The 25,108-nt window shown below is 47.8% G+C and overlaps 2 protein-coding genes across 4 annotated transcripts in view; one reads left to right on the top strand and one right to left on the bottom strand.

The window, feature by feature from the left end:
* Positions 1-5,527, top strand: part of tmtops2a (teleost multiple tissue opsin 2a) — a 68,215-nt gene extending 62,688 nt beyond the window's left edge. The window contains exon 4 of the mRNA XM_060050768.1: positions 4,191-5,527. Within this exon, the coding sequence (XP_059906751.1) occupies positions 4,191-4,481 (291 nt within the window). The 3' untranslated portion in view covers positions 4,482-5,527. The remainder of the gene's footprint in view (positions 1-4,190) is intronic.
* LOC132456413 (beta-galactoside alpha-2,6-sialyltransferase 2-like) overlaps positions 1-25,108 on the bottom strand; it is a 77,645-nt gene that overhangs the window by 5,789 nt on the left and 46,748 nt on the right. For 2 of the 3 annotated variants that reach the window (XM_060050764.1, XM_060050765.1), the window contains 2 exons: positions 10,012-10,047; positions 9,407-9,581 (listed from right to left, as the gene is read on the bottom strand). In XM_060050764.1, coding sequence (XP_059906747.1) covers positions 9,407-9,581; positions 10,012-10,047 — 211 coding nt within the window. The remainder of the gene's footprint in view (positions 1-9,406; positions 9,582-10,011; positions 10,048-25,108) is intronic. The other variant, XM_060050766.1, reaches the window with a different exon arrangement.

The following is a 25,108-nucleotide window of genomic DNA, read 5'->3' as shown; positions in this document are numbered from 1 at the left end:
GAGTAGAAAACGGGAGAAGGTGAGATCACGCTTTACAGAGTGAGTGCGAGGGGGGTAGGCCACCAGGGTAAACACTGTTAATCTTGGGATGAGTGCCACGGAATCTTATCGCCAACACAGGTGGTCTTGAATAAACTTCTCATCTGAAAGATGGTGCCCTTGGACAGACTGGGGCGGGCGTTGGGGAGATTACACAGGCCAGAGACCCCCACCACCAACACCCACTGAGCTCCCATCCCAGATTGGACCAGGTTAGCCCTGCTTAGCTTCCAGCAGTGCTGGAAACACAGCCATGGGGCTGACAATGCTATCGTCTAGGATTTTGTAAAGATAAAGGGTAAGGTGTACCAGATAAGATTCACTAACTAGATTAGATTGAGGTTCTTTAACTGCATTCGCTGTGGTCATCTTTGCAAAGGCCTTAATGGGGCATCTAGTTATTAACTATTGTAGAGGTGGTTCTAAAATGGAATAATGGGAGTAGTGTGGCTTCATTGGCAATCACGTTACAAATCCCTTTGATGGGTAGCTAGAAGAAAGACGTGTTGATTTCAGAACTTGGTTAGGCACCGAGCAACAACACTCACCGACCGTGAGAGTGTTCTCCACGTAATTTGTCCGCCGTTCAGAAGTCGTGGGGTTTATTGCGACAAGCAATTGATTGTATTCGATATGTCCTCTCCTGGAACCGTCACCTTATCGTGGTGGAGAGGTTTGCGTGTCCCTGTGAACCTGAGGGCTGTGTTGTCTGGAGCCTTGTGCTCCTGGTAGGGTCTCTCATGGCAGAGTGGTCTCAGGTGAGGGGCCAGAATAATAAAAACTCCAATGAATAACGGAAGAAGAGGAGATGTGAGCCGGCCCGGAGGAAGCCCGGGGCCCCCGCCTGGAGCTAGGCCCAGACGGAGGGCTCGATGGCGAGCGCCTTGTGGCCGGGTTTGCCACGGAGCCCGGTCGGGCACAGCCCGAACAAACTACGTGGCACCCCCCCTCTCTTCATCCCATGGGCCCACCACCTGTGGGAAGACCCATTGGGGTCGGGTGCGCAGCCACATGGGTGGCAGCGAAGGTCAGGGGTCTCGACGGACCAGACCCGGGCGGCAGAAGCTGGCTCTGGGGACGTGGAACGTCACCTGCTGTGGGGAAAGGAACCGGAGCTTGTGAGGGAGGTGGACCGCCATAAGTTAGATCTGGTGGGGCTTACCTCCACGCACAGTCTTAGCTCTGGTACCGTACTCCTGGATAGGGGTTGGACTCTATTCTTCTCCGGAGTTGCCGAAGGCGTGAGGCTCATAAATCCTCGGCTGAGCGCCGCGGTGTTGAAGTTTACCCCGGTAGACGAGAGGGTCGCCTCCCTGCGCCTAAGGGTTGTAGGGGGGGAAACTCTGACTGTTGTTTGTGCGTATGCACCAAACAGCAGTTTAGAGTACTCGGCCTTCTTGGAGACCCTGAATGGAGTCCTGTATGGGGCTCCAGCAGGGGACTCCATAGTTCTGCTGGGAGACTTCAACGCCCACGTGGGCAAAGATGGAGACACCTGGAGAGGCATGGTGGGGAGGAACGGCCTCCCTGATCTAAACCCGAGCGGTCGTTTGTTATTGGACTTCTGTGCTAGTCATGGATTATTCATAACGAACACCATGTTCGAACATAAGGGTGCTCATAAGTGTATCTGGTACCAGAGTACCCTAGGCCGAAGATCAATGATCGATTTCGTGATCGTGTCATCTGATCTGAGGCCGCATGTTTTGGACACTCAGGTTAAGAGAGGGGCGGAACTGTCAACCGACCGCAATCTGGTGGTGAGTTGGATCAGGGAATGGGGGAAATTTCCGGACAGACCTGGTAAGCCCAAACGAGTAGTGCGGGTGAATTGGGAACGTCTGGAGGAGGCCCCCGTCCTAGGTATCTTCAACTCACACCTCCGGCTGAGTTTTTCTGGCATTCCTGTGGAGGTTGGGGGCATTGAGCCGGAGTGGGCGGTGTTCAAAGCCTCCATTGCTGAAGCTGTGGCGGCTTGCTGTGGCCTCAGGGTCTTAGGCTCCTCAAGGGGCGGTAACCCTCGGACACTGTGGTGGACACCGGTGGTCAGGGAAGCCGTCCGATTGAAGGAGGCCTTCCGGGATATGATATCCTGGAGGACTCCTGACTCGGTTGCAGGGTACCGACAGGCTCGAAGGGCTGCAGCTGCTGCCGTGTCGGAGGCTAAGCAGCGGTTGTGGGAGAAGTTCGGAGAGGCCATGGAGAAGGACTTTCGGTCGGCACCAAAGTGTTTCTGGAAGACTATCCGGCACCTCAGGAGGGGGAAACAGGGAGCCATCCAAGCTGGGTACAGTAAGGATGGGACTCTGTTGACCTCAACTGAGGAGGTCGTCGGACGTTGGAAGGAACACTTTGAGGAACTCCTGAATCCGAATAACACGCCCTCTATGAGGCAGAGCTCGAGGTTGATGGTGTTTCGTCCTCAATTTCCCTGGTGGAAGTCACTGAGGTAGTCAAACATCTCTGCAGTGGCAAAGCCCCAGGGATTGATTGATCCAGCCAGAAATGCTAAAGGCTCTGGGTGTTGAGGGGCTGTCATGGTTGACACGCCTATTCAACATTGCGTGGGAGTCGGGTACAGTGCCAAAGGAGTGGCAAACCGGGGTGGTGGTTCCCCTGTTCAAAAAGGGGGACCAGAGAGTGTGTGCCAATTACCGGGGCATCACACTTCTCAGCCTCCCTTGTAAAGTCTACTCCAAGGTCCTGGAAAGGAGGGTTCGGCCGATCGTCAAACCTCAGATTGAAGAGGAACAATGCGGTTTTCGCCCCTGACGTGGAACTACGGACCAGCTCTTCACTCTCGCAAGGATTCTGGAGGGGACCTGGGAGTATGCCCATCCGGTCTACATGTGTTTTGTGGATCTGGAGAAGGCGTATGACCGGGAGAAACTGTTGGAGGTGCTGCGGGAGTATGGGGTAAGGGGGTTTCTCCTCAGGGCCATCCAATCTCTGTACTCCCAAAGCGAGAGCTGTGTTCGCGTCCTCTGCAGCAGTCAGTTTCGTTCTTAGTGGGTGTTGGTCTCCGCCAGAGTTGCGCCTTGTCACCAATCTTGTTTGTGAAATACATGGACAGGATATCGAGGCGTAGTCGTGACGAGATCTGAGGATCTCGTCACTGCTTTTTGCAGATGATGTAGTCCTCATTGAATCATCAGCCTGTGACCTTCAGCACTCACTGGATCGGCTGGCGGCCGAGTGTGAAGGAGTTCAAGTACCTCGCGGTCTTGTTCGCGAGTGAGGGTACTATGGAGCGTGAGATTGGCCGGAGAATCGGAGCAGCGGGGGCGGTATTGCGTTCGCTTTACCGCACCGTTGTTACGAAAAGAGAGCTGAGCCGCAAGGCAAAGCTCTCGATCTACCGGTCGATCTTCGTTCCTATCCTCACCTATGGTCATGAGGGTTGGGTGATGACCAAAAGGACGAGATCGCGGGTACAAGCGGCCGAGATGAGTTTTCTCAGAAGGGTGGCTGGCGTCTCCCTTAGGGATAGGGAGAGAAGCTCAGCCATCCGTGAGGAACTCGGATTAGAGCCGCTGCTCCTTTACTTAGAGAGGAGTCAGCTGAGGTGGTTCGGGCATCTGGTAAGGATGCCCACTGGGCGCCCCCCTTGGGAGGTGCTTCAGGCACGTCCAGTGGGGAGGAGACCTCAGGGAAGACCCAGGACTAGGTGGAGAGATTATATCTCAACACTGGCCTGGGAACGCCTCGGGATTCCCCCGTCAGAGCTGGTCAATGTGGCCCGGGAAAGGGAAGTCTGGGGCCCCCTGCTTGAGCTGCTCCCCCCGCGACCCGACCCCGGAAAAGCGGATGAAGATGAGATGAGATGAGATGTCCCAAATCCTTACATTTTCAGTTTTGCATTGAAAAATCTGGAGGGTGCAGCTTTTTTAATGCAGAGCCAAAGCAAATAACTATCTTGGATGCATTCGCCAGTGTTGCCCCATGCGAAAGGGGTTGCAAGCGGATCTATGCAGATGCTCTCCGCTACAAAATCACATCATCATCATATCATATCATATTACATATTAAATCCTGTTCTACAATTATTCTTTTGTTGTTATACAAATACATGTTGCAGAAAGACCAAGATATCGCAATATGATTTTCTCCTGCTATCATGAAGCCCTAACCCTCTCCCTCCCCCTCTCCAGTTCTACCGGTGCTTCCTGCTGCTGTTCCACTGCCGGCCTCACGGGGGCGCCCTGGACACCGGCCAGTCCTCCATGCCCTCCAAGACCACTGTGCTGCGGCTCAACCGCCGCGTCTACAACACGCCCATGCCCGCCGGCACCCTGCAGCCGTCGGACTCCACGGGGGCCGCGGCGCCGCTCGCAGCGAATATGGGGGCCCCAGCGGCCCCGGGGGTGAGCCCCGCGTCCCCACGAGACGGGGGGCGGATTGGGGACGCGGGGAGCGACGGATTCCCTCGAGGGGCCTACTGAACGTAACTGGGATGTGTGGGTTTTTTGTTGCCCAAGGGTAGCTGGCTGTGCGGTCGTCGTTGGCACAGGGAAGACAAAACTTTGGTATGGTCATGCTGTTTGTTTAGAGTCATGCTCCATTGCCAAACCCCGCCCTCGGCGCAATCCCCTTTCCATGGATACCATGGCGATGAACCTCGCTTGGGGTGACCCTGGGATCCTAGCTTGCCTGCTACCTGTGTTTGTTAAAGTCTATGCCGTGGTCGTTGTGGACGTGTGTGACATCACCCCGTACAATACCGTTGTAGCGTGTCGTGTAGAAACCTCCCTTCTCCCTTGAGCCACCAGGTGGGCCGATTGCATGGCGACGAGGACATGAAGTGCACGTCTTAAATGTTCCATTCTGAAGTTTGTTTGCTCGGTTAGTTTTTCCCAGCATCCTCTCCTTCACCTTGATTGTTCAAGTGTTCAGGTTCAGGACCACCGCAGAGCCTGTTTTAAAATCGACTGGGAATAAAGGATAGAGAGAAAACATTGTTGTCATTCTTCTGGGGGTGCGGACATGACAGTTATGAAGACTTCAGGGACTGGTGAATATTTTGCCATGGTGGGAGGGAAGGACGCCTGCAAGGACTTCTGGGTCATGCCCAAAAATTCCTGTTTTCTTTCCAAACGATGGAGAGTTGCTACCTGGGATTCAGGACAGAATAGATCACATCGGACGCCACCGCCAGGGCACTCAAACCTACCCCCCCCCAACCCCAGCATAGGCAATGCGTGCGTTGTCTTTCTGTTGAACTCTAGGTCAACATTAAAATTGTGTCGCACCTTATTAGAAATTCGACCACGTAATACGGCTTCCACCCCTACATCTATGTGCCTAATCCAAAACATTTTTGGAATTTTCTGCACGCCCTGGTAGGTGGTTGGGAGAAATGAGGAAATGAGAGATACCAAGTTCCGCCCTCAAGAAAGCACAGCTTCATGGTAATTGCCGTTGTACAATGTTCTGGGTGTGGCGAGTGCTTCAATAAAGTGAATCCGCCTTGGGGACAACTTCACATTTACGGGGTTGTTTTTGTTGTTTTTTAACCTATTTTACATTTAAGACGAGGACTTGGACAATATTTTGTCCCGTGTTTCAGATTGACGGATTTGCGGGAGAGAGAGAGAGAGAGAGAGAGAGAGAGAGAGAGAGAGAGAGAGAGAGAGAGAGAGAGAGAGAGAGAGAGAGAGAGAGATCCCTTCCCTGAAGGCCTCTGCGTGGGATTCACACACCAATAGAGAACCCGAGGGGGTCATTATTATGGAAACGAAGTGGAAATGGAAGTGTTGCATCGAATTACATCTCACCCTGACACCACATCCTCAAACACACCCAACTCCCCGCCCCAACGCTGTCATATCATTGCAGTGTTTCTTCGTGGTTTTATTCACACATTTTAATTTACAAGAAAACGGGACACATTTTTAAACTATACTTTTGGTCTACAATAATGGCCGCTCTTCGGACCAGATGAACGTAACGTCCGCCGTTCAAAGTGACGCTTTGGTTGGTGGTGATGGGTGCTTTGTCTCTGTGAGCGGCTACCGTTGGTCTGTCAGCCAATGTAGTAGAGACTAAAACCCTGGACGCGTTGGAGTGACAGGAGGAATTTCATCAATGCAACCTTTGAGGAGGATCAATAGCTGTGCCATGGCAGTATTGTACCTGGCTCTCTTAAAGGTCAGTGTTTCAAGTCTGGATCACTGAAGGACGGTTAATGAGAGGGACACAGTGACCCGCCCCCGGCCTCCTATGGAAACCATGGCGATGACCTGTGCTTGGAGTGACCCTGGCCTCCTAGTAGTTCTGCTACCTGAGCGGATCTACAACACAGTGCTTGACCTGTTTTGTGTGCGAGAGCGAGAGAGCGAGAGAAAGAGAGAGAGAGAGAGAGAGAGAGAGAGAGAGAGAGAGAGAGAGAGAGAGAGAGAGAGAGAGAGAGAGAGAAAATACAATTCAGAGGAGGACCTCCCCAGAACATCAAGACTAATCCTGGGTTTAAATTCATTGGGTCACGCAGACAAAGTCCAAAAGTTCCAGTCGTCCTTCCAAAGGACAGTAGGCTGCTACTTGGGAGTCAGTAAAGAGTAGCTCATATTGGGCATCACCGCCAGGGCACTACAACCTAACCCCCCCAGCTTAGGAATTCATGCGTTAGCTTTCTGGTCTCAGCACAGCTGTCTGAGAGATGTCCCTTCAGGACGTGACCCATTTTTAATCAACTACGATACTACCACATGTGGAATAAATAAAATAAAATGTTACACCTATCTGAAAAAAATAATCTCACAAACATTCTTACAAGCTGGTCGCTACGCTGTTGTCTGAAGGACGTGATGACCTCATATGAGGTCTCATATCATTTTATGATGTAAATTATTATGATATTTAAATTATTATATAAATGATGTAAATTATTAGCCTGACGTCACCAGACCAATACACTAATGCATATTAGGCTGGAACCTCTCAGTTAATTCTCTCGGTCACGCTTAGGGTTTTACCCCCTAATAAGGCGTGTTATGAAGCTGTTACGATTCGTAACATTGCTCTTTACTCGAGCCGGACTCCCTCCCATCTCTTATTCAGCACTTTGTGTGTTCTTCTGAGCATTTGGGTTGTTATCACGGCTGTGGTGTTTTGCACATACACAGCTTCTTGAGTCTGATGTGGCCGACGTTAAGTAGAACATTAGTTATGCTAGTGTCCTATTGTTGAAATTGCTTATGTATAATAACATAAAAACTGCCATTAGGAAGAGCATTTGCGTGACCTCACTTCCTGTCAGATTTCCCTCAGTTAAGTGTTGTTTCGTCCACACCTCTTTGGTTTTCCGTTTAACAAGTGAACGAGATGTGTGTGTCGGTCGGGACACCGTTAACCTTTCAGTGCATGTGGGTGTGCGGCGGGACATGCCTATAAGGTCAAGCCTGGGCGGCCACGCTCACACTCATAGAACTCAAATTATCATAGCATCACTATCGTTCTGACGCATCCTGTTTACAAACCAGAATTGGCAGAGTCTTCAACATAACATCATATTCAACATTTTGACCAAACTAGTTGAAGTTCAGAAATCATCTCCGGAACTCAACAGTTTTTCATTTAAACCTATTTAACGTTTTAAAAAAGATTTGACCATGTCTCAGATTTAACTAGAGAAAGAAAGAAATTGAAAGTGATGAAGAGACAAAGAGGAATGCAGTTCTTTTTAATTGAATTGAATTGCAGTGCGGGAGACAGAGATACAGATGAAAAGAGACTAAGAGAGAGAGAGAGAGAGAGAGAGAGAGAGAGAGAGAGGTTAAGATCTCAATTGCATATTCAGATGCCTTCTCTAAAGGCTTCTGCGCATGATTTCAACACCAATCCAGAGCGCTCATTAATACAGTTTGCTCAACAGGGGATAATAATTATGCAATCTAACTGAAATTACATTTCACCCCCACAAGACACCCTCATTCCCCCCCCCTCCCCTATCGAGATTACCTTTTGGGAGAATCATTATATATGGACCGTGGAAGTGTTTCCTGGCTATAGGAGGTTCTGGTCTCCAGAGGTCCGGTCATCAATGAAGTCCATCAGTCAACACACACACACACACACACACACACTCCAAAACACCTCTCCTTTGGCCTGTTCATCGAAGAGCAGTTTGTTGAACTGCTCTTCGTTCCGCTAAGAGCAGGCTGTGAGCCTGCTCTTAGCAGGCTCATCAATGCTGACACTCACAATCTGAAATCAGCCGATCGATGCCAGGGCTCACTGTTAATTTTTTTTTCGCTCAGGACTACATACGAAACACTCAGTCTTTAACAACAGGAAACTTCAATTGTCCTCACACACGCGTTGGGAGAGAACCGCGTCGGGGTTGACGTGGTCGGATGAAGTTTGGCCCACCATCGTTTTTGGTTAGGTTCTCAATCAGGTCAACTCCATGTTATGAATTTAGTTTTTGACCATTTATATTTCCTGAATATAATCTATACTTTTTTATGTTAACAATTTATATTTATTGTGAATAGTAATTTATATTGGTCATTATGAATGAAAAATAACAAATTATAATTATTAACAATTAATGACCTAAATCGAACAAATACGGAAAAAACAATGCTGCTGGTTGCAAAATCACACCAACAGCATCGCTCCGTAGAAGGCGAATCAACCGCCTCTGAGCCTGTTGTGTGTCAACCAATGGGTGACATCCGGGCCTCCACGTCCTCAGCTCCTACGGCCTGTGGGTTGGGGTCTCTACGCTCTCTACAGTCCCGGTCTCTGCGTCCTCAGCTCCTACGGCCTGTGGGTTGGGGTCTCTACAGTCTCTACAGTCCCGGTCTCTGCGTCCTCAGCTCCTACGGCCTGTGGGTTGGGGTCTCTACGGTCTCTACAGTCCCGGTCTCTGCATCCTCAGCTCCTACGGCCTGTGGGTTGGGATCTCTAAGATCCCTACAGTCCCGGTCTCTGCGTCCTCAGCTCCTACGGCCTGTGGGTTGGGATCTCTAAGATCCCTACAGTCCCGGTCTCTGCGTCCTCAGCTCCTACGGCCTGTGGGTTGGGATCTCTAAGATCCCTACAGTCCCGGTCTCTGCGTCCTCAGCTCCTACGGCCTGTGGGTTGGGATCTCTAAGATCCCTACAGTCCCGGTCTCTGCGTCCTCAGCTCCTACGGCCTGTGGGTTGGGGTCTCTACGGTCCCTACAGTCCCGCTCTCTGCGTCCTCAGCTCCTACGGCCTGTGGGTTGGGGTCTCTACGGTCTCTACAGTCCCGGTCTCTGCGTCCTCAGGTCTTACGGCCTGTGGATTGGGGTCTCTACAATCTCTACGGTCCCGGTCTCTGCATCCTTTCGTCCTACGGCCTATGGGTTGGGGTCTGGCGCTGTGTGTGTGGAGGGCCGTACCGATGAAGCCGGAGGAGGGCGGGTTGGGCTGGATGTTCTCCTGGGTGTTGGACTGGATCACGTCCCACAGGCGCCACAGGTAGGCGGGGTGGAGGATGTAGAAGGGCTGGTCCGGCCGGTCCTGCCTCCACCTCACGTACGACGTGAAGAGGTCGAAGTCCGGGTTCTCATACCACTAGAGGGAGATGGAGAGGGAGAGAGAGAGAGAGGGCGGGAGATGGGAGAGGGAAAGAGAGGGGGAGAGAGAGAAAGGGAGGGAGAGGGGTAGATGGAGAGAGAGAGAGAGGGAGAGGGACAAAGGGGGAGAGAGGGAGAAAGAGAGGGGGAGAGAGAGGGAGAAGGGGGGAGAGAGAGGGAGAAAGGGGGAGAGAGAGGGAGAAAGGGGGAGAGGGACAGGGAGGGAGAGGGACAAAGGGGGAAAGAGAAAGAGAGGGAGGGAGGGGGTGAGAGGGACTGAATGAGAGAGGTAGGGAAAGAGAGAAAGAGGGAGGGAGGGAGGGAGAAGTGAGAGAGAGGGGGAGAGGGAAAGGTTAAGCTTTTAAAATATTGTTATAACAGAACAAATCTAGAGTACTGTATTAGACCATCTCGAGAATAAGGATGACCAGCATGGTGTGACTGAAGCTGTGTATGTTGTGCCTCTATGTGAGGGGGAGAAGGGGAAAGAGGGAGAGAGGGAGAGATGGAGAGGGAGAGAGGGATAGAGATGGAGAGGGAGAGAGCGGGAGAGGGAGAGAGAGGAAAAAAGGGCGAGAGGTAGAGAGAGGGGGAGAGGGACAGAGGGGGAGAGGGAGAGAGAGGGAGGGAGAGAGGAGGGGAGAGGGGGAGAGAGTGAGATAGAGGGAGGGAGAGAGGGAAAGGGAGAGAGGGAGAGTGAAAGGGGGAAAAGGGACAGCGCGGGAGAGAGATCTTGATACATGGTTGAACAAGACGATAAAAGAAACATCAAAATGTACCAGTTTGATTATTGATTTCATTTAGTAACATTTTCAACATGATTTCTAAATATCCCAGTTTCTTCAGTACAAAATAATGAAGGAAATCCCAATGGAGGTTCACATAGACGCACAACATACACAGCTTCAGTCACACCATGCTGGTCATCCTTATTATCGAGATGGTCTAATACAGTACTCTAGATTTGTTCTGTTTTAACAATATTTTAAAAGCTTAACCTTTCCAAATGTATGAATCATCTCTTTTCTCCGCATTTCTCGGAATGGGGCAGAATTAATCTTCCATATAAATAGATACATTTAATCATACCAAGGCAAGGCAAGGCAAGGTCTAGAAGGCTGATGTAGTGGAAGTATATCAGTTAAATATTTTGGGCCTCAACCATGTAGGGATTTTTGGTTAGCAACATGATTTTAAAATCAATTCTCTGACCTACAGGAAGCCAATGTAACGATTTCAGAATTGGTGTAATATGATAAAAAAATTTGGTCTTTGTTAGAACTCTAGCAGCAGCATTCTGAACAAGCTGAAGCTTCCTCAGAGTTTGTTTTGGGAGACCTGTAAGGAGACCATTGCAGTAATCAAGCTTACTAGTGATAAAGGTATGTACAAGTTTTTGTAAGTCTTCGGTGGACATGAGCCCTCTAAGTCTTGCTACATTTTTAAGGTGATAATATGCCGATTTTGTAACTGATTTGATGTGACTGTCGAAATGTAAATCTGAATCCATGATAACCCCTAGATTTCTGGCTTTGATTGAGGTTTTCAGGGACAGAGAGTGAAGGTGTTGGGTTACTTTAAGCCTTTCCGTTTTAGAACCAAATACAATTATCTCTGTTTTGTCCTCATTTAGTTGAAGGAAATTTTGGCACATCCATTCTTTCACTTGCTCAATGCACTGGCACAGCAAATCTATGGGCCGATAGTCATTTGGTGATAGCGATACATAGATTTGCGTGTCATCAGCATAGCAATGATGGTCAATATTGTTATTTTGCATGATTTGCCCTAGTGGGAGAATGTAGATGTTGAATAAAGAGGGTCCTAAGATCAAACCTTGTGGGACTCCACATGTCACGTTGGTTGATTCTGATACAAAGTCGCCAATGGAAACAAAGTAGTTCCTATTTTGTAGGTAGGACCTGAACCAATTTAAGACGGTGCCTGAAAGCCCCACCCAGTTTTCTAACCTGTCCAGAAGTAATGTATGGTCTACAGTGTCGAATGCAGCACTGAGGTCAAGTAGCGTTAGTATTGAGGTTTTGCCAGAGTCTGTGTTAAGACGGATGTCGTTTACAACTTTAATAAGGGCGGTCTCAGTGCTGTGCAGGGGTCAAAATCCTGATTGGAAGGTGTCATAGCAACCAGTTGATGCCAGGAAGTGATTAAGTTGCTGGAGGACAACTTTCTCAATGATTTTACTTATGAAGGGTAGATTTGATATTGGCCTGTAGTTGTTAATAATAGAGGCATCTAGGCTCCGCTTTTTTAAAAGGGGTTTAATAACTGCAGTTTTCAAAGCTTTTGGGAAATTGCCTGACTGGAGAGAGTTGTTAACTATCTGCAATATGTTTACTGCTAGGCAGTCGAAAACATTCTTAAAGAGGTTGGTAGGTATAGTATCAAGGCAACAGGTGGATGGCTTTAGTTGTGTCACAGTTTCCACAAGATTTTGAGAGTCTATAACATTAAAGCATGCCATCCTTGCCACGTTATTTTTGCCTGAACAGGGTGGTAGTCCAACATTTTTGTTTGAAGTGGAGATATTGATGGCGCGTCTGATACCTTCAATTTTATCAGTATAAAAAGCTGCAAACTCATTGCATTTCTGCGTGGAATGGAGATCAGGTGGAATTTGTGTTGGGGGGTTGGTCAGTCTGTTAACAGATGCAAATAGGGTTCTTGCATTATTAGTGTTGGTTTTAATAATATTGGGGAACATTTTTCTCTAGCATTTTTTAAGTCTAAATTGTAGACTTACAATTAGACTCTAAATGTATAGATATCATGGTGAATATGAAGTTTTGTTTTACGCCAGATGCGTTCAACCTTCCTGCATACTTTTTTCTGTGCTGTTACAGAAGCAGCTTTTCTCCAGGGTGCCTTTTGCTTTCCAGAAATCGTTTTAACCTTATAAGGTGCAATGACATCTATGACTTTCACAATTTTCAAATTAAGGTTTTCTACATGATCATCAACAGAACATGGGTTAAGAGGTGGTAGCAAGGAGATGGCCTTTTTAAAAAGTACATTAGAATCTTCATTGATGTACCGTTTTTTGACAGTGTTTGATTTTGTCTGTATGTCGGGAATAAAAGATATGTTAAAGAAAACACAAATGTGGTCAGACAAGGAAGGATCAGTCACAGAGAGATCAGAAACATTGAGGCCCTTTGTGATAACCAGGTTTAGAGTGTGCCCCTTACAATGAGCAGCCTCTTTCACATGTTGAGACAGTTCAAAAGTTTTTTTGCACACTTGTCATTCAAATCATCAGTATGAAAATTGAAGTCACCAGTTATAACTAGACAGTCAAATTCTGTGGAGATGCTAGACGATAATTCTGTGAAGTCATCGAAAAAATTTGCAGAATATGTGGGTGGCCTGTAAATAATTAATAGGAGAACTCTGGGTGAGCATTTCAATACAGCACTAAGGTATTCGAACAATGGAAAATCACCAAATAACATCTGTTTCCCCTGAAATACATTTTTAAATATAGCAGCAACCCCTCCACCTCTTTTTCCAGATCTACATGCATCAAAAAAGTTACATTTGGGAGGAGCTGTCTCTATCAGAACGGTTGCACTGTTAATTTGTTCCAGCCATGTTTCAGTTAAAAACATAAAATCCAGTTTAGAAGTGGTAATAAAATCATTAACTAAAAATGATTTGTTATTAAGAGACCTCACATTAAGTAGAGCCATCCTGATGGTGTTGTTGATAGGCTTTAAGGTTGTTTTTGGTTTAGAGGCAATAGATATGAAATTTGTGAGGTTAGCAGTGTGTCTAAGTTTCCCTTTGTTTGTTAGTGGTTACAGCATGAATGCGAAAGTTGCCCTGCTTTGACGTAGGCAACCTTGGGTTCAGCAGATTATGTGAAACTTCCTTTATACTGCGTCTACGGCTGAACCCTTTTTTGTCTCAGTAATACTCAGGACTACTATCAGTACAGGGGGGGGCTGGGGCGCCATCCTCTTGGGTGTTATCAGCCTGTGGCCATGACGTGGGAATGCTATCATTGACACAGATGCAAGTTTGATGCCAACATATTCCAGTTTCTTAATTTCGGCTGGAAAATCGCAAAGGGAGGAGACATTGGGGCTGGAGTTGTTGTTGTGGCTATGGGAGAGATGAGGCTGGAGGTCATCGTCGATGGGGGAATGCAGAGGAGGGGGGTGGCCGTTCCTTGCCAAGCCAGCATCAGCGATGGGGGAAGGCACAGTGTTGATGGCGTCGGGCGGGCTGTTGTCTCTCTTCAAGGTCAGTGGGCTGTCTGTTATCTGTGTGTCAGATAGTGGCAGAGTAGATGTGTGGGGGAGGCTGTAGTCTCGCTTCTCCTCAACCTGTGCTCTGACTGTCGCCTGTGCGTCAGACCATGGAGATTTGTGGGAAACCGAGAAGAGAAGATTGTCCCTCAACAGTTTTGAGCCTAACCTGTTTGGGTGTAGGCCATCTGCTCTGAAAAGATATTTGCGCCCCCAGAATAAGTTGAAATTGTCAATAAAGCCCCTTCCTCTTTCATTGCAGACTCTGGAAAGCCATGTATTCAGTGCAAGTAGACGACTGAATCTGTTTATTCCCCTGTCAACTGCTGATATGGGTCCACTGATGAATGACTTGATGTGTATTTTGTCCAGTGTATCCAATAGATCAGTGTAATCCCTCTTCAGATGTTCTGACTGTTCTCTTTGAATATCATTAAATCCTGCATGCACAATAATCTGTGAGATTTTGGGGTTTTCCAATATGATTTTGGCTAGTTTATGGTTGATATCACTAACCATTCCATATGGGAAGTTGCATGTTTTGATCTTATTACCGGTTATGGTCAACCTTGATGGTTGAGTCTCCTATAATCAGAGTGTCTGGTTCATCTGCTTTCTCTGAGATGGGCCCTTGTTGGACGGTGGCAGACACATGCGCAGCCCGCCTCCATGGCGACTGGTTGTTCTATCTCTGTCCGTACCGTCTGTCCGGACACATTTCAGGGGTCAGGGGTGCACAGGTGGCCGAGGCATGCGCAGCTCGCCTCCATGGCGACTGGTTCTTGTTCCGTCTCTGTCCGCACTGTCCGTCCAGTTGCATCTCGGGGCTCAGGGGTGCATGGGTGGCAGGCGCGTTCGTGGACTCTTGAAGTGGCAGGAACCGGTTCTTCAGTGGCAGGGTTAATTTCAGTGACGGGCTAATCCGGCTGATACATGTAACTTTAGCTTTGGGTAGCTTAGCATTTGGCGTTGAGTGAACTTGTTGATTCACTTTGGTATGTTGTTTTGGCTTAGCGCCGACTCTATGCCAGTGAGACGCAGCTGGAACTGTCTCTCTTGTCCAGCTTTGGGAAGGATACAGTGTAGCTTTGATCATCTTGCTGTATCTGAGTGAGCTCAGCAGACTCACCCATCGGCACTGTATCCTGGAGGAGTCCTTTGCATTTTTCTAATGCTGCTAGTCTCGTTTCAAATAAAGCCACTGTCTGTTGCAGTTTGGTGCAGTCTGTGCATTTCCCAGTCTCCGTGGCTGAGATATCCGAGTACAGAGGCATGTTGGCGATAAGAAAGTCCAAGGCTTTTTCTGCGGTCTGATCCGGGAGTCATAAAAAGTGCCAAAATGTATTGTTGAATCGGGCGATGGAGGACGACGGAAACAAACTATATATTGTTAGGTATTATGATCATGAAATAAAATAAGATAAAGTAGATCTGAACGATGAATTAAGTAGTTTTTTCCAATGCCTAGCGGAGCTTCGGGAAACATGACCTCTCTCTCTGCTGCCTCTTCTGAAAAACCAAGTGAAACGGCCTGCTTTTAATGTGGCCAAAATAAACAAGATCTCTTCCCTTCTAAGAGAGCTGCAGTAGGGATGCTTCGCATGTGTTTTTAGATGACATAGTAACATCATATATATCTATCCCAGTGGCGTATGAGGTGCAATAAATCATAGTGCTGCTTTCAATATAGCTGTAGTTGTCATTGACGTGCCTTAACTTGTCAGTGTGATCGGCAGTTATTTGCATGCATAAGAACTTCATGTGCGGATGAAGTACAGAAGAGGTCAGTAAGGATAATCTATTTGCAGGATGAGGCAATTATTATTTAGTTTTATTAATTAACTATTACTCCACTGCAAGTACTGCAGATACTCCAAACCAACGATTGTAGTACTTGAACAAAGTATGTATGCTTTCTACTTACACCATTAAGACAAATGGACAAAACAAGTCCCATCAGTGAACTTCCATCTGTTACGAAGAGGTCTGACAGCTCCCTTTCTATTCATACCAACAGCCCATGTGTCTAGCATAACTCTATTTATGTTGTTTTGCTTCTCCACCTGTCTACCAGATCCGGTCCTTAGACGTTGCCCCTGACCTCACAGATCCTGCTTGCAGTCTCTTCACCCCCCCTCACCAGAGCGATCTTGTGACTCTCCCCGCCTGCACCACATTGCCTCATCAGTCTCTCCCTATATATACTAGTTTACTTATTTTGTCTGTTTGTTATATTTGTCATGTTTTGTAGTCCCTCTAGTTATTAGTCTTTCCAAGCCAGTTCATGCAACTGAGATTTTTCTATATCAAAAGCTTTTTAGCATAAATGCCCCTAGCTCGCTGTTTAAGGCATGTTTTTGGATCTTTTTTATGATTGAGAAAATGTGTTGGTTTCAAGATAAAGTTTGCCTTGTACATACATTCTTCCAGGTGTTGTCTATGTTAGACCCCATGGGTTAGCATCCAGCCATTATATTTGTGTATTTTTTTATTGAATGATCACATATATATATAATAACAAATAAATAACATATTATTTTAAATTATGAAAGGTTAATATTACTGGCATCCGACTTCAATAATTGTTCAATGTTCAATTTTAACATCTGAAGTTGCACACACACACACACACACACACACACACACACACACACACACACACACACACACACACACACACACACACACACACACACACACACACACACACACACACACACAGCAACACCCTCACACACACTACACACACACACACACTTTAATCTCCCCAAAACAAGCAAGTATTGAGATGGTTTCGGAAGGACTTTAAAAAGAAGCCAGTAAACAAAGAAAGGTGTAAATAAACCACATTCCATTCACTTAAAACATGACACTTGTGTCTCATTGAGTTTCGATTAATATACAGCAATATATGGCAAGGACCGCAAAGCCTGGACAACTGCATGGAATCTTTGTTTTCATGGAATAACATTTAGTGAAATCCATGATATTGTTTTTTCCGTTGAATTGAAATCATAGATTGAACTAAAATCATGGATACAAAGGACATAGCCGTTGATTATGGCTCAATTACATTTTTGAATTCAACAGCAACCAATACAAGGGCACCAATCCAAGATTATTACTCATCCCTAATAAGATTGAGCTCTGATGTAAAATTAATATAGGGTTCCGAACTTAACATCAGCATTCATGGTGTCGCTGCATGTGGTAAAGTTTCCACATTAGCTCAGCCCAAAAACTGTTTGGTCTCAACCATTGCTCCTTGTCAGAGATCTTTCTTTTGGTCTCCAATTTTTGTGACTACTATAGTTTGAAAGATAAAGACAGATGGAAAAATGCTATGATTTTGGCCATTGTGGCTGTTATTAAAAGGCATCTTTCTTTGTTCATTGACAAGTGCAAAGAGATAAGGCAGCTGTAGCATACCTTGAAAGATGGGAAAATGAGATCTAAGAAATAAGTGAGTTCCTTGATGGACAAATCTGAGTCATTGGGAATGATTATTGCAGAGTTCTTCCAAGAAAGGGTTCCAATCCAGGATAGCTTTTAAGAGACTTTATTTGTTATAAAGTATTTTGGTATGGTAAACTACGGAGCAAAAGGAGGTGGAAGTTACCGTATCTTGCACGTGCTGAGCGTCTTCTAGCTGATCATAAACATTAACCCTGTCTAATCGCTGCCAAGAAGATTCTAACGAGCTTGATGTTTACTGTTATGGTAGAATGCACATGGCCCGGAAGGAGTGGGCGGAGCCGGTGTGACGTATTACCCTCGGCCTCCTCACCTGTCTGTGGTGCTGCCCTCTGTGGATAGAGCAGCTATTGCAGCCTTCAGTAAGGTCCTGCTCCCCTTGTGGCTATGTATAGTATTTACGGCTTATATGTTTGGTCCTGCTTCCTAGGGGCTATGTGTGGGTAGCTTATGTTCTTAAAATACGTAACAATAATGAGAAGCCAAATATAATATATGAGCAAATAGTGTTTGGTTTGGTATGATGAATTGACATTTCCAACTTTTACACTCAATAACTATAATTGTGGGTCAATAGAAAAAGTGAGTGTGTGTATGTGTTTGTGTATATGTGTCTTTGCGTAGACAAAAAACATATCTATATCTCTCCCTCTTTTTCAATGAGGCAGAGACAGACAGACAACCACACGAAAAAACAAAATAACAAAATAACCAAACCAAACACTAACTCTCTCCAACCCTGTTTTCTATAATCAAAGCCCACATCAATGGCCGATGGCTACACACTGAGTGCCGTGAAATAGTTCTATTTCATCCCTACTGACCGCCAGAGGCGGTGCTTAAAGCGCTGGATATCTCCACCTCGCGCATGCACATTTTGAGTACCTGATACCAACATAGTCACCTATGACCCCAAAGTGACACCGGGAAGGCTATATCTTCCGGTGTCGTCAGAGGATCTGCGTCTTTACATCTTCTCGCTGCGCAGGTACCGTGTTGAACCTTCGTTTGGAGAAAGGAAGGAAATTCGTTTACAGCTGCCTACGTGCAGCCTCGTGACCAAGGTCGGAGCTGCGGGTAACCCGTCCTCCAGAGGCTGTGGCTAGCTTATATATATATATATATATATATATATATATATATATATATATATATATATATTTAAAAATAACTATAAGAAGAGTAGCCAACATTTGTTGGTGAGGGCAGTGTGCTCGCTCCCGCTCCCAGCACTCATTCGCCTCTTTGCTTATTGTTTGTGTTAGCCGTTAGCTTTGCTCTAACCATCAATTTATTTTCCTTACAAATTACCGGTGAAGGCGATGCTTTCGCTCCCGCTCCCAGTAACGTTTTAGTTTGGCTTCCCCCTTTTTTAGCAGCAGCGCTTACGCTCAAGCTAATTAGTATTGGTTGATTTAATTTTCTGGTGAAGGCAGTGTTCTCGCTCCCGCTCCCGGTAACACAGCATTTGGCTCTTTTTTTGATTGACAATTAGTAGCAGCGATCACGCTAATTAGTTTCTGTTTTTCAATTTACTGGCGATGGAAGTGCTTTCGCTTCCGCTCCCAGTTACGCTGCCGGTGGCTGCCTACATAATGGCCCACCTCTGTGTGCGGCTCCTCTCGAGCCGGAGGACGGCCACGACAGTTGCCCTCCTTGCCTCGGTCTCGAGCATTTGAGGGAGAGCCTCAAGGACAGCGCCTGCATGAACTGCAGCCTCCGGCCTTGGGCGCTCAGAGTGGCTAGGCTGGCAGAGAGGGAGAATCGGGCAACAGCCAACGACCCCTCTGCCTTAATGCGCCTCCCTCCCAATCAGCCCGGTCGTTCGGGGCGGCATCGGCATGATGGGGCTGCGGCTATTGGTGCCCCCCCCAAAAAGAAGGCAAGGGGCGGGCTGGCTGCCAAGGTGGACAGATTGGCGGCCGTCATGGAGCAAATGCGGTCCCTCCTCCTGGCCCTTCAGCCTGGGACTGGTCAGGGACTGGCTGGGCTACAGCCTGGCCCTCCCTCATCCCAATTTGATGATGCCCTCTCTCTGGCGGCTTCGGCTAACCACTTTAATGAGGTTATAACAGAGGGCGATGCCTCCCACATACTGGACGAGGCCTCCTGCTCCTCTGCACAAGGCTCTCTGCAGGGGGCAGCAGACACCTCCATGGCGGCCGTCTTGCGGATGGCTCTGGCTCGCCTACAGCTCGATGCAGCGCAAACGGAGTCAGCCCAGGCCAGCGCAACCCTGCCCCGGCCACATTCTCCGTCCCTCCTTCAGAGGAGGACTTGAAGGAGCTTTGTGCTTGCTGGAGGGACACTAGGGCCTTATCCCACTCAATGTCGGATGCCCGGACCTTGGCTGCCATGCAGAATGCGGCACAGGTTGGGCTGGGCCGCATGCCATCAGTCGAGCCTGCCATCGCGGTCACAGACGACCTCCTGTCAAAAGCCTACGACGCAGCGGCGCGCATGGCTCGTATTGGGAACTCCCTTTCCCATCTGCTGCTGGGTCTTTCAACCTCTCTGCAGCAGGCCAAGGTTGAGCCGTCGCTGCAGAGTCTGAGTGATGCCTCATTGCAGGCGGCCCGGGACAAGGCTCGGCTACTCTTGCACGTGGCCCGGATTGGCCTGACGGTTAACTTTGTGAAGAGTCGCCTGGACTCGACGCGTAACCGACATCCTCCTCTGCCTCCCCCTCTTCGGGTATGGCAGGATGGTGCCATTCATTTTTTTCCTTCAGCTCTTGGGCAAGCTGACAGCTGCCTCAGCTGTGGTGCCTCTCGGCTTGCTGTCTCTGCGCCCTATGCAGATGTGGCTGGACAGCCTCCACTTGGACCCCAAGTGACACAGGCACCGAAAGGTCAGGGTGTCTCGGCAATGCCTTTTCTCTCTGTCCCCATGGAGAAAGAGGTTGTACATACTGTATCTGTGGGTGTACCGATGGGCACCATTTCATCCCGCCGGGAGCTGGTTGTCATCCTCTCGGGATGGGGCGCGGTTTGGCAGGTCAGGTCTGTCCAGGGGCAGTGGCCGGCCCTGAACCACGCACACATCAATGAGCTCAGGGCAGTACAGCTAGCACTCAATAATTTTCTGCCTCAGTTGAGAGGCAAGCATGTGGAAGTTTGATCGGACAACAGGTCAGCTGTTGCCCAGATCAACCACCAAGGGGGAACCCGGTCTTCACGGCTACTCCGGGTATCTCGGAACCTGTTGACCTGGGCATATCCCCGCCTGGCCAGCGTACAGGCGATCTCCATACCGGGGGAACGGAACCAGGTCGCAGATTTTCTATCGCGGCAAAAGCCCCCACTGGGGGAGTGGCGGCTTCATCCGGAGGTGGCTGAGCGATGTGGTGTCTCTTTAGCAGGGCGAAGTGGACCTCTTTGCTTGGGAGGAATCCGCACATTGCCCCCTCTTGTTCTCCTGGACGGAGGTGACAGTCCCCCTCGGACAGGATGCTTTAGCTCACGACTGGCCACAGAGTCCTCTGTATGCCTTCCCACCACTGCCCCCTGATTCTTCCCATACTCCAGAGGGTGTTTCTGCGGGGCCACAGGCTACTTCTGGTGGGCCCCTACTGGCCAGGGAGACTCTGTTTTCCACTGCTGCGCAGGCTCTGCTGCAGCTCTCCATGGCGCCTCCCCTGCAGGAAGGACCTCTTTCGAAAGATGGGTGCCAAATCTGACCCCAGATCCCCGTCGCCTCCAGCTCTGGGCTTGGCCGCTGCAGGGCCCGACTCACTGCTGAATGTTTGCACTGCGACCATCAGGAATACTATTCTGAGTGCCAGGGCACCATCTACCAGAGCACAGTATGCCAACAAATGGAAGTTGTTCTCTGACTGGTGTAGGGTTAAGGCAGTAGACCCAGTACGTCTCTCCGTGGCAACTGTTCTGGAGTTTCTGCAGTCCCTCCTGGATGGTGGTCGCTCTCATTCCACCTTGAGGGTCTATGTGGCTGCTTTTTTTCCCAGCATGAGATGGTGGACAGAGCCACAGCGGGGTGCCACAGGTTGGTGTCCCTCTTCCTTAGGGGGGCCCTGAGGCTGCGTCCCCCTCGGACTCTGAGGACTCCAGCAGGACCTGCCCCTGGTGCTGGAGGCCATGTCCTCACCTCCTTTTGAGCCTCTGACCAAGATAGGGTTGAAGTGGCTGTCCATGAAGGTGGCTTTTCTGCTCGCCATTACCACTGCGAAGCGGGTCGGGGAGTTGCACGCCCTATCCGTGGCAGATACATGCCTGTGGTGGAACCCTGATGGCTCAGGTGTGGTTTTATGGCTCAATGTGGTGTTCCTGCCCAAGGTGCTTTCACGCACCTATTTTAACCAGCCTATCCAGCTTGCACGTTTTAACTCCCCATCTGAGGGGAATGAGTCCGAGATGCTGTGACCGGTACAGGGGGTTAGGGCTTACATTGCTGCTATGGCCGGTATACGGCAGTCTGAGCAACTGTTCGTGTGTCACAGTGGCCCTAACAGAGGTTGTGCCTTGTCCAAACAGAGGCTGTCCCACTGGGTCGTCGACACCATTAAACATGCCTATGTGGCCAGTGCCCGCCCCCCGCCATAGGGGGGCGTGTCGACATCGTGGGCTACACTAGGAGGTGTACCCCTAGAGTCGATCTGTGCCGCGGCATCTTGGATGTCGCCGGGCACCTTCACGAGATTTTACCGCGTCAACGTCGCCAGTCCCCATCCGATGGGTGTGGTCCTACTACCAAGCTCGGCTACCTCCAATGAGTTGGATTCTTTGTGACGTTTTTTTGTATGGGTCATCCATTGCTTTAAGCACCGGTCAGTAGGGATGAAATAGAACGAAAGTTACGAATGTAACTACGGTTCTATGAATCCTGGATGACCGCCAGAGCGTTTACTCACTCAGAATCCTTGTGTTCTTGCAAGAAGATTCTATGAAACAGATCCTCTGACTACACCGTCACAGGTCAGGGTCACAGGTGACTATGTTGGTATTAGGTACTCGAAATGCACATGCGCAAGGTGGAGATATCCAGTGCACACAAATTCATTCTGAAAAATTATGCACTTTGGGAGTAGGCTGAGAGTCACACATGTTAGTGTTTTTACTATCTACTATAACGCCATTTCTGTTCTCTTACTTCTTATGAGCCATGAACACCATTCCCTGGAGCGGGGACAACAAACAATGAACACAACAATAACAACGACAAGGAGACTTAATATGGAGTTGTCTTTTTGGATGCAGGAATCAATAGCCAAGTGTCACGACCCCACTGGTGTATTGAAAACGGCTCTCTGTCTAGGCAGGAGTCGAGACACATAAATGGTAGCAAACCACAGCTGGCAGGCAACCAGCTTCCGGCCACGTGAATAGTGACTCACCTGGGTTCCTGGCGGGCTCTGGTCCTTCTTTCTCTTGTTCGGGGATAGCCCAAGCGTTGGGGTAAACGGTAGCTGTCCCGTTCAGTTATTGTTTGACATATAACATAGACCAGGGATGGGCAACTTTCATGATAAAGAGGGCCACATTTTTCATCATAACCAGCAGAGGACCACATGACTGCACACTTCAACTAAATGTGAGCTGAGAGAAGCTACACAATTTTGAATTTGGTAGATATGATTTCCTGTATTCTGGTGAATTTTGGGGATGGCCACTACCTAAACAATCTTCCAGAATCATAACTTATGTACGGTATGTTAATTAAACCAACATACATTCATTTCATGTTTTCCATGCTCAAACAGCCACATGAATGGTCAGTATTTTTATCATTGCAAAGGGCTCACATACATCATCATTCAATGATGTCACAAAACTGAAAAACGTGGCCCAACATTAAGCGCAACAACTCAATGAACTCAAACCCAACAAGCATGATATTCATTGCAGTTGTAGTAGTTGTAGTGGCGACTTTAGTGGATACCTTTAATGACTGATATAGTTTCTAAGCAAACTAGACGCATGGGTTTGCCTTTGAATTCTATGAATTCTCCTCATCTTTCTTGACTGAGTTTTCTGTAACTCGATCAATTAATCAATTGAATAATAATAATTATTATTAATATTTATTTTTTTGTATTTTATTATTATGTGCGGGCCTGACTGAGTGAGGATGCAGGCTGTATGTGGCCCGCGGGCCGCCAGTTGCCAATCCCTGACATAGACGAACACTTGACAAACATAGACGACAAAGGGGCGCTCACGTTCCCCGTAGGAATCCTTAATTCTGGTGTATCCTTGTATGAGAGCGAATAGGCTTTACATAATCTTATGGTTTATGAGTGTAACCAAGTCTGGGCACCATGCAGACTATCCAGACACCATCTTGCTTCTGTCCGCCATCTTGGATCCCTCAGGTAACCATAATCAAGCCCAATCAAGGGAGACACTCCCACAGTTACCATGACAACCAGTTACCCACCAGCTCAACATTACCCAACTGTAGGATCGTGACACAAGGCATTTAATTGAAAACAGATATCCCGCGATTGGAAGTTTTTCCCTCCCTCTCTTCGGGCCCACTAAATCCATGTCACTGAAATGGATATGGTGAACGCCAAAGCATCCTGGGAAATCGATGCCATCTCTCTGGCGCGTAACGCACATTTGAAGCCCGCGGCCCAAGGTGATCATCGTGAGATGTGCAGAGGTCGCTTTGGAAGAGTGTGTACGGGCTGTCACTGTTGTTGTCCCTGCCAACAATATCCAGTCGTTCTGTGTGACGGTCGGCTGGGTTCCCGTGGAAACCACCTTTCTGTGTTTCCATTTGTTGGGTTCATCTCGTTTCCCACAGAGGCCATAATCAAAGGTCCTAAGGTTATCGTAAGGCGATATAGGTGTTTCTTCGTTGTCACTGTAAAGGGATAATAGACTTCCTTCAGCTCATTCCCGGTCGCCCGTGTGCACCCACTGAACAATGCACTGCAAAACGGAAAAGTGTTGCTTGTGGGTGGCTTTGGACTTTTATCATGCTACATCGGTGCCACAATAAAAGCGTGCTGAAGTTCAAGGTGAATAATGAAAAAAGTTTAGCCTATGAAAAAAACCTTTCCTAAACAAATTAGGTGACATCCCACAGTTATAAAAATTAGAGTAGATTAATCCCAATAAATATACTTTTCAGCTCAGAAAAATGCATGGTTGGAGTGTAATTGCCTTCGATACGTGCAGTGCATTTGAGTGTGATATACGTCAATACATTTATCATGATCACCTCTTGGATTGCTTGTAAATTAGTAATTCTGCTTGTGTAAACGACCCTGGCATCAATTCTCCTGGCTCTCCCTGTGATCGTGTGATTGTGTTACCTTGTAAACAATAGAACCAACAGGATAACCGATTGTGTCTCTCTGACGTCACTGACCTTTGATATTGCTATTAATGTTTCACTCATTGAAACACTGTACGTTCGATTTATGAAGTGTCATTGTTACATTTTCATATGTTGCTTTGTGTTCATGTGTTTTTCTGAATTTATAATCACTTTGTGATTGTTGGCTAATTTTACTGCATGCTTATGTTATGACTTTTACCATGAAGTAAAAATGTCTTTGAGTGTCTTAAAAGACAATAAAACACAAGACAAGTAATGTATTTATATTATTATTATTTTTTATTATTATTATTATTAGCTTTTTTATTCTTCTCTATTTTTTGAGGGAGGGCCAGATGACATCCACAACAGTGGACTGTACTGAAATTAAAGCACAGCAACATAAAACATATCATGCTTATTAGAAACAAAACACCACAAGCAACAGCAGCCGGCATGGGGGGTTCAAAAGCATCCAACTCCAAACCTAATCCTT

The sequence above is a fragment of the Gadus macrocephalus genome, chromosome 4 (genome assembly GCF_031168955.1).
Source record: "Gadus macrocephalus chromosome 4, ASM3116895v1".
In the NCBI taxonomy this organism is placed as follows: Eukaryota; Metazoa; Chordata; class Actinopteri; order Gadiformes; family Gadidae; genus Gadus; species Gadus macrocephalus.
The sequence above is the reverse complement of the archived record's forward strand: the minus strand, read 5'-3'. Positions and strand labels throughout refer to the sequence as shown.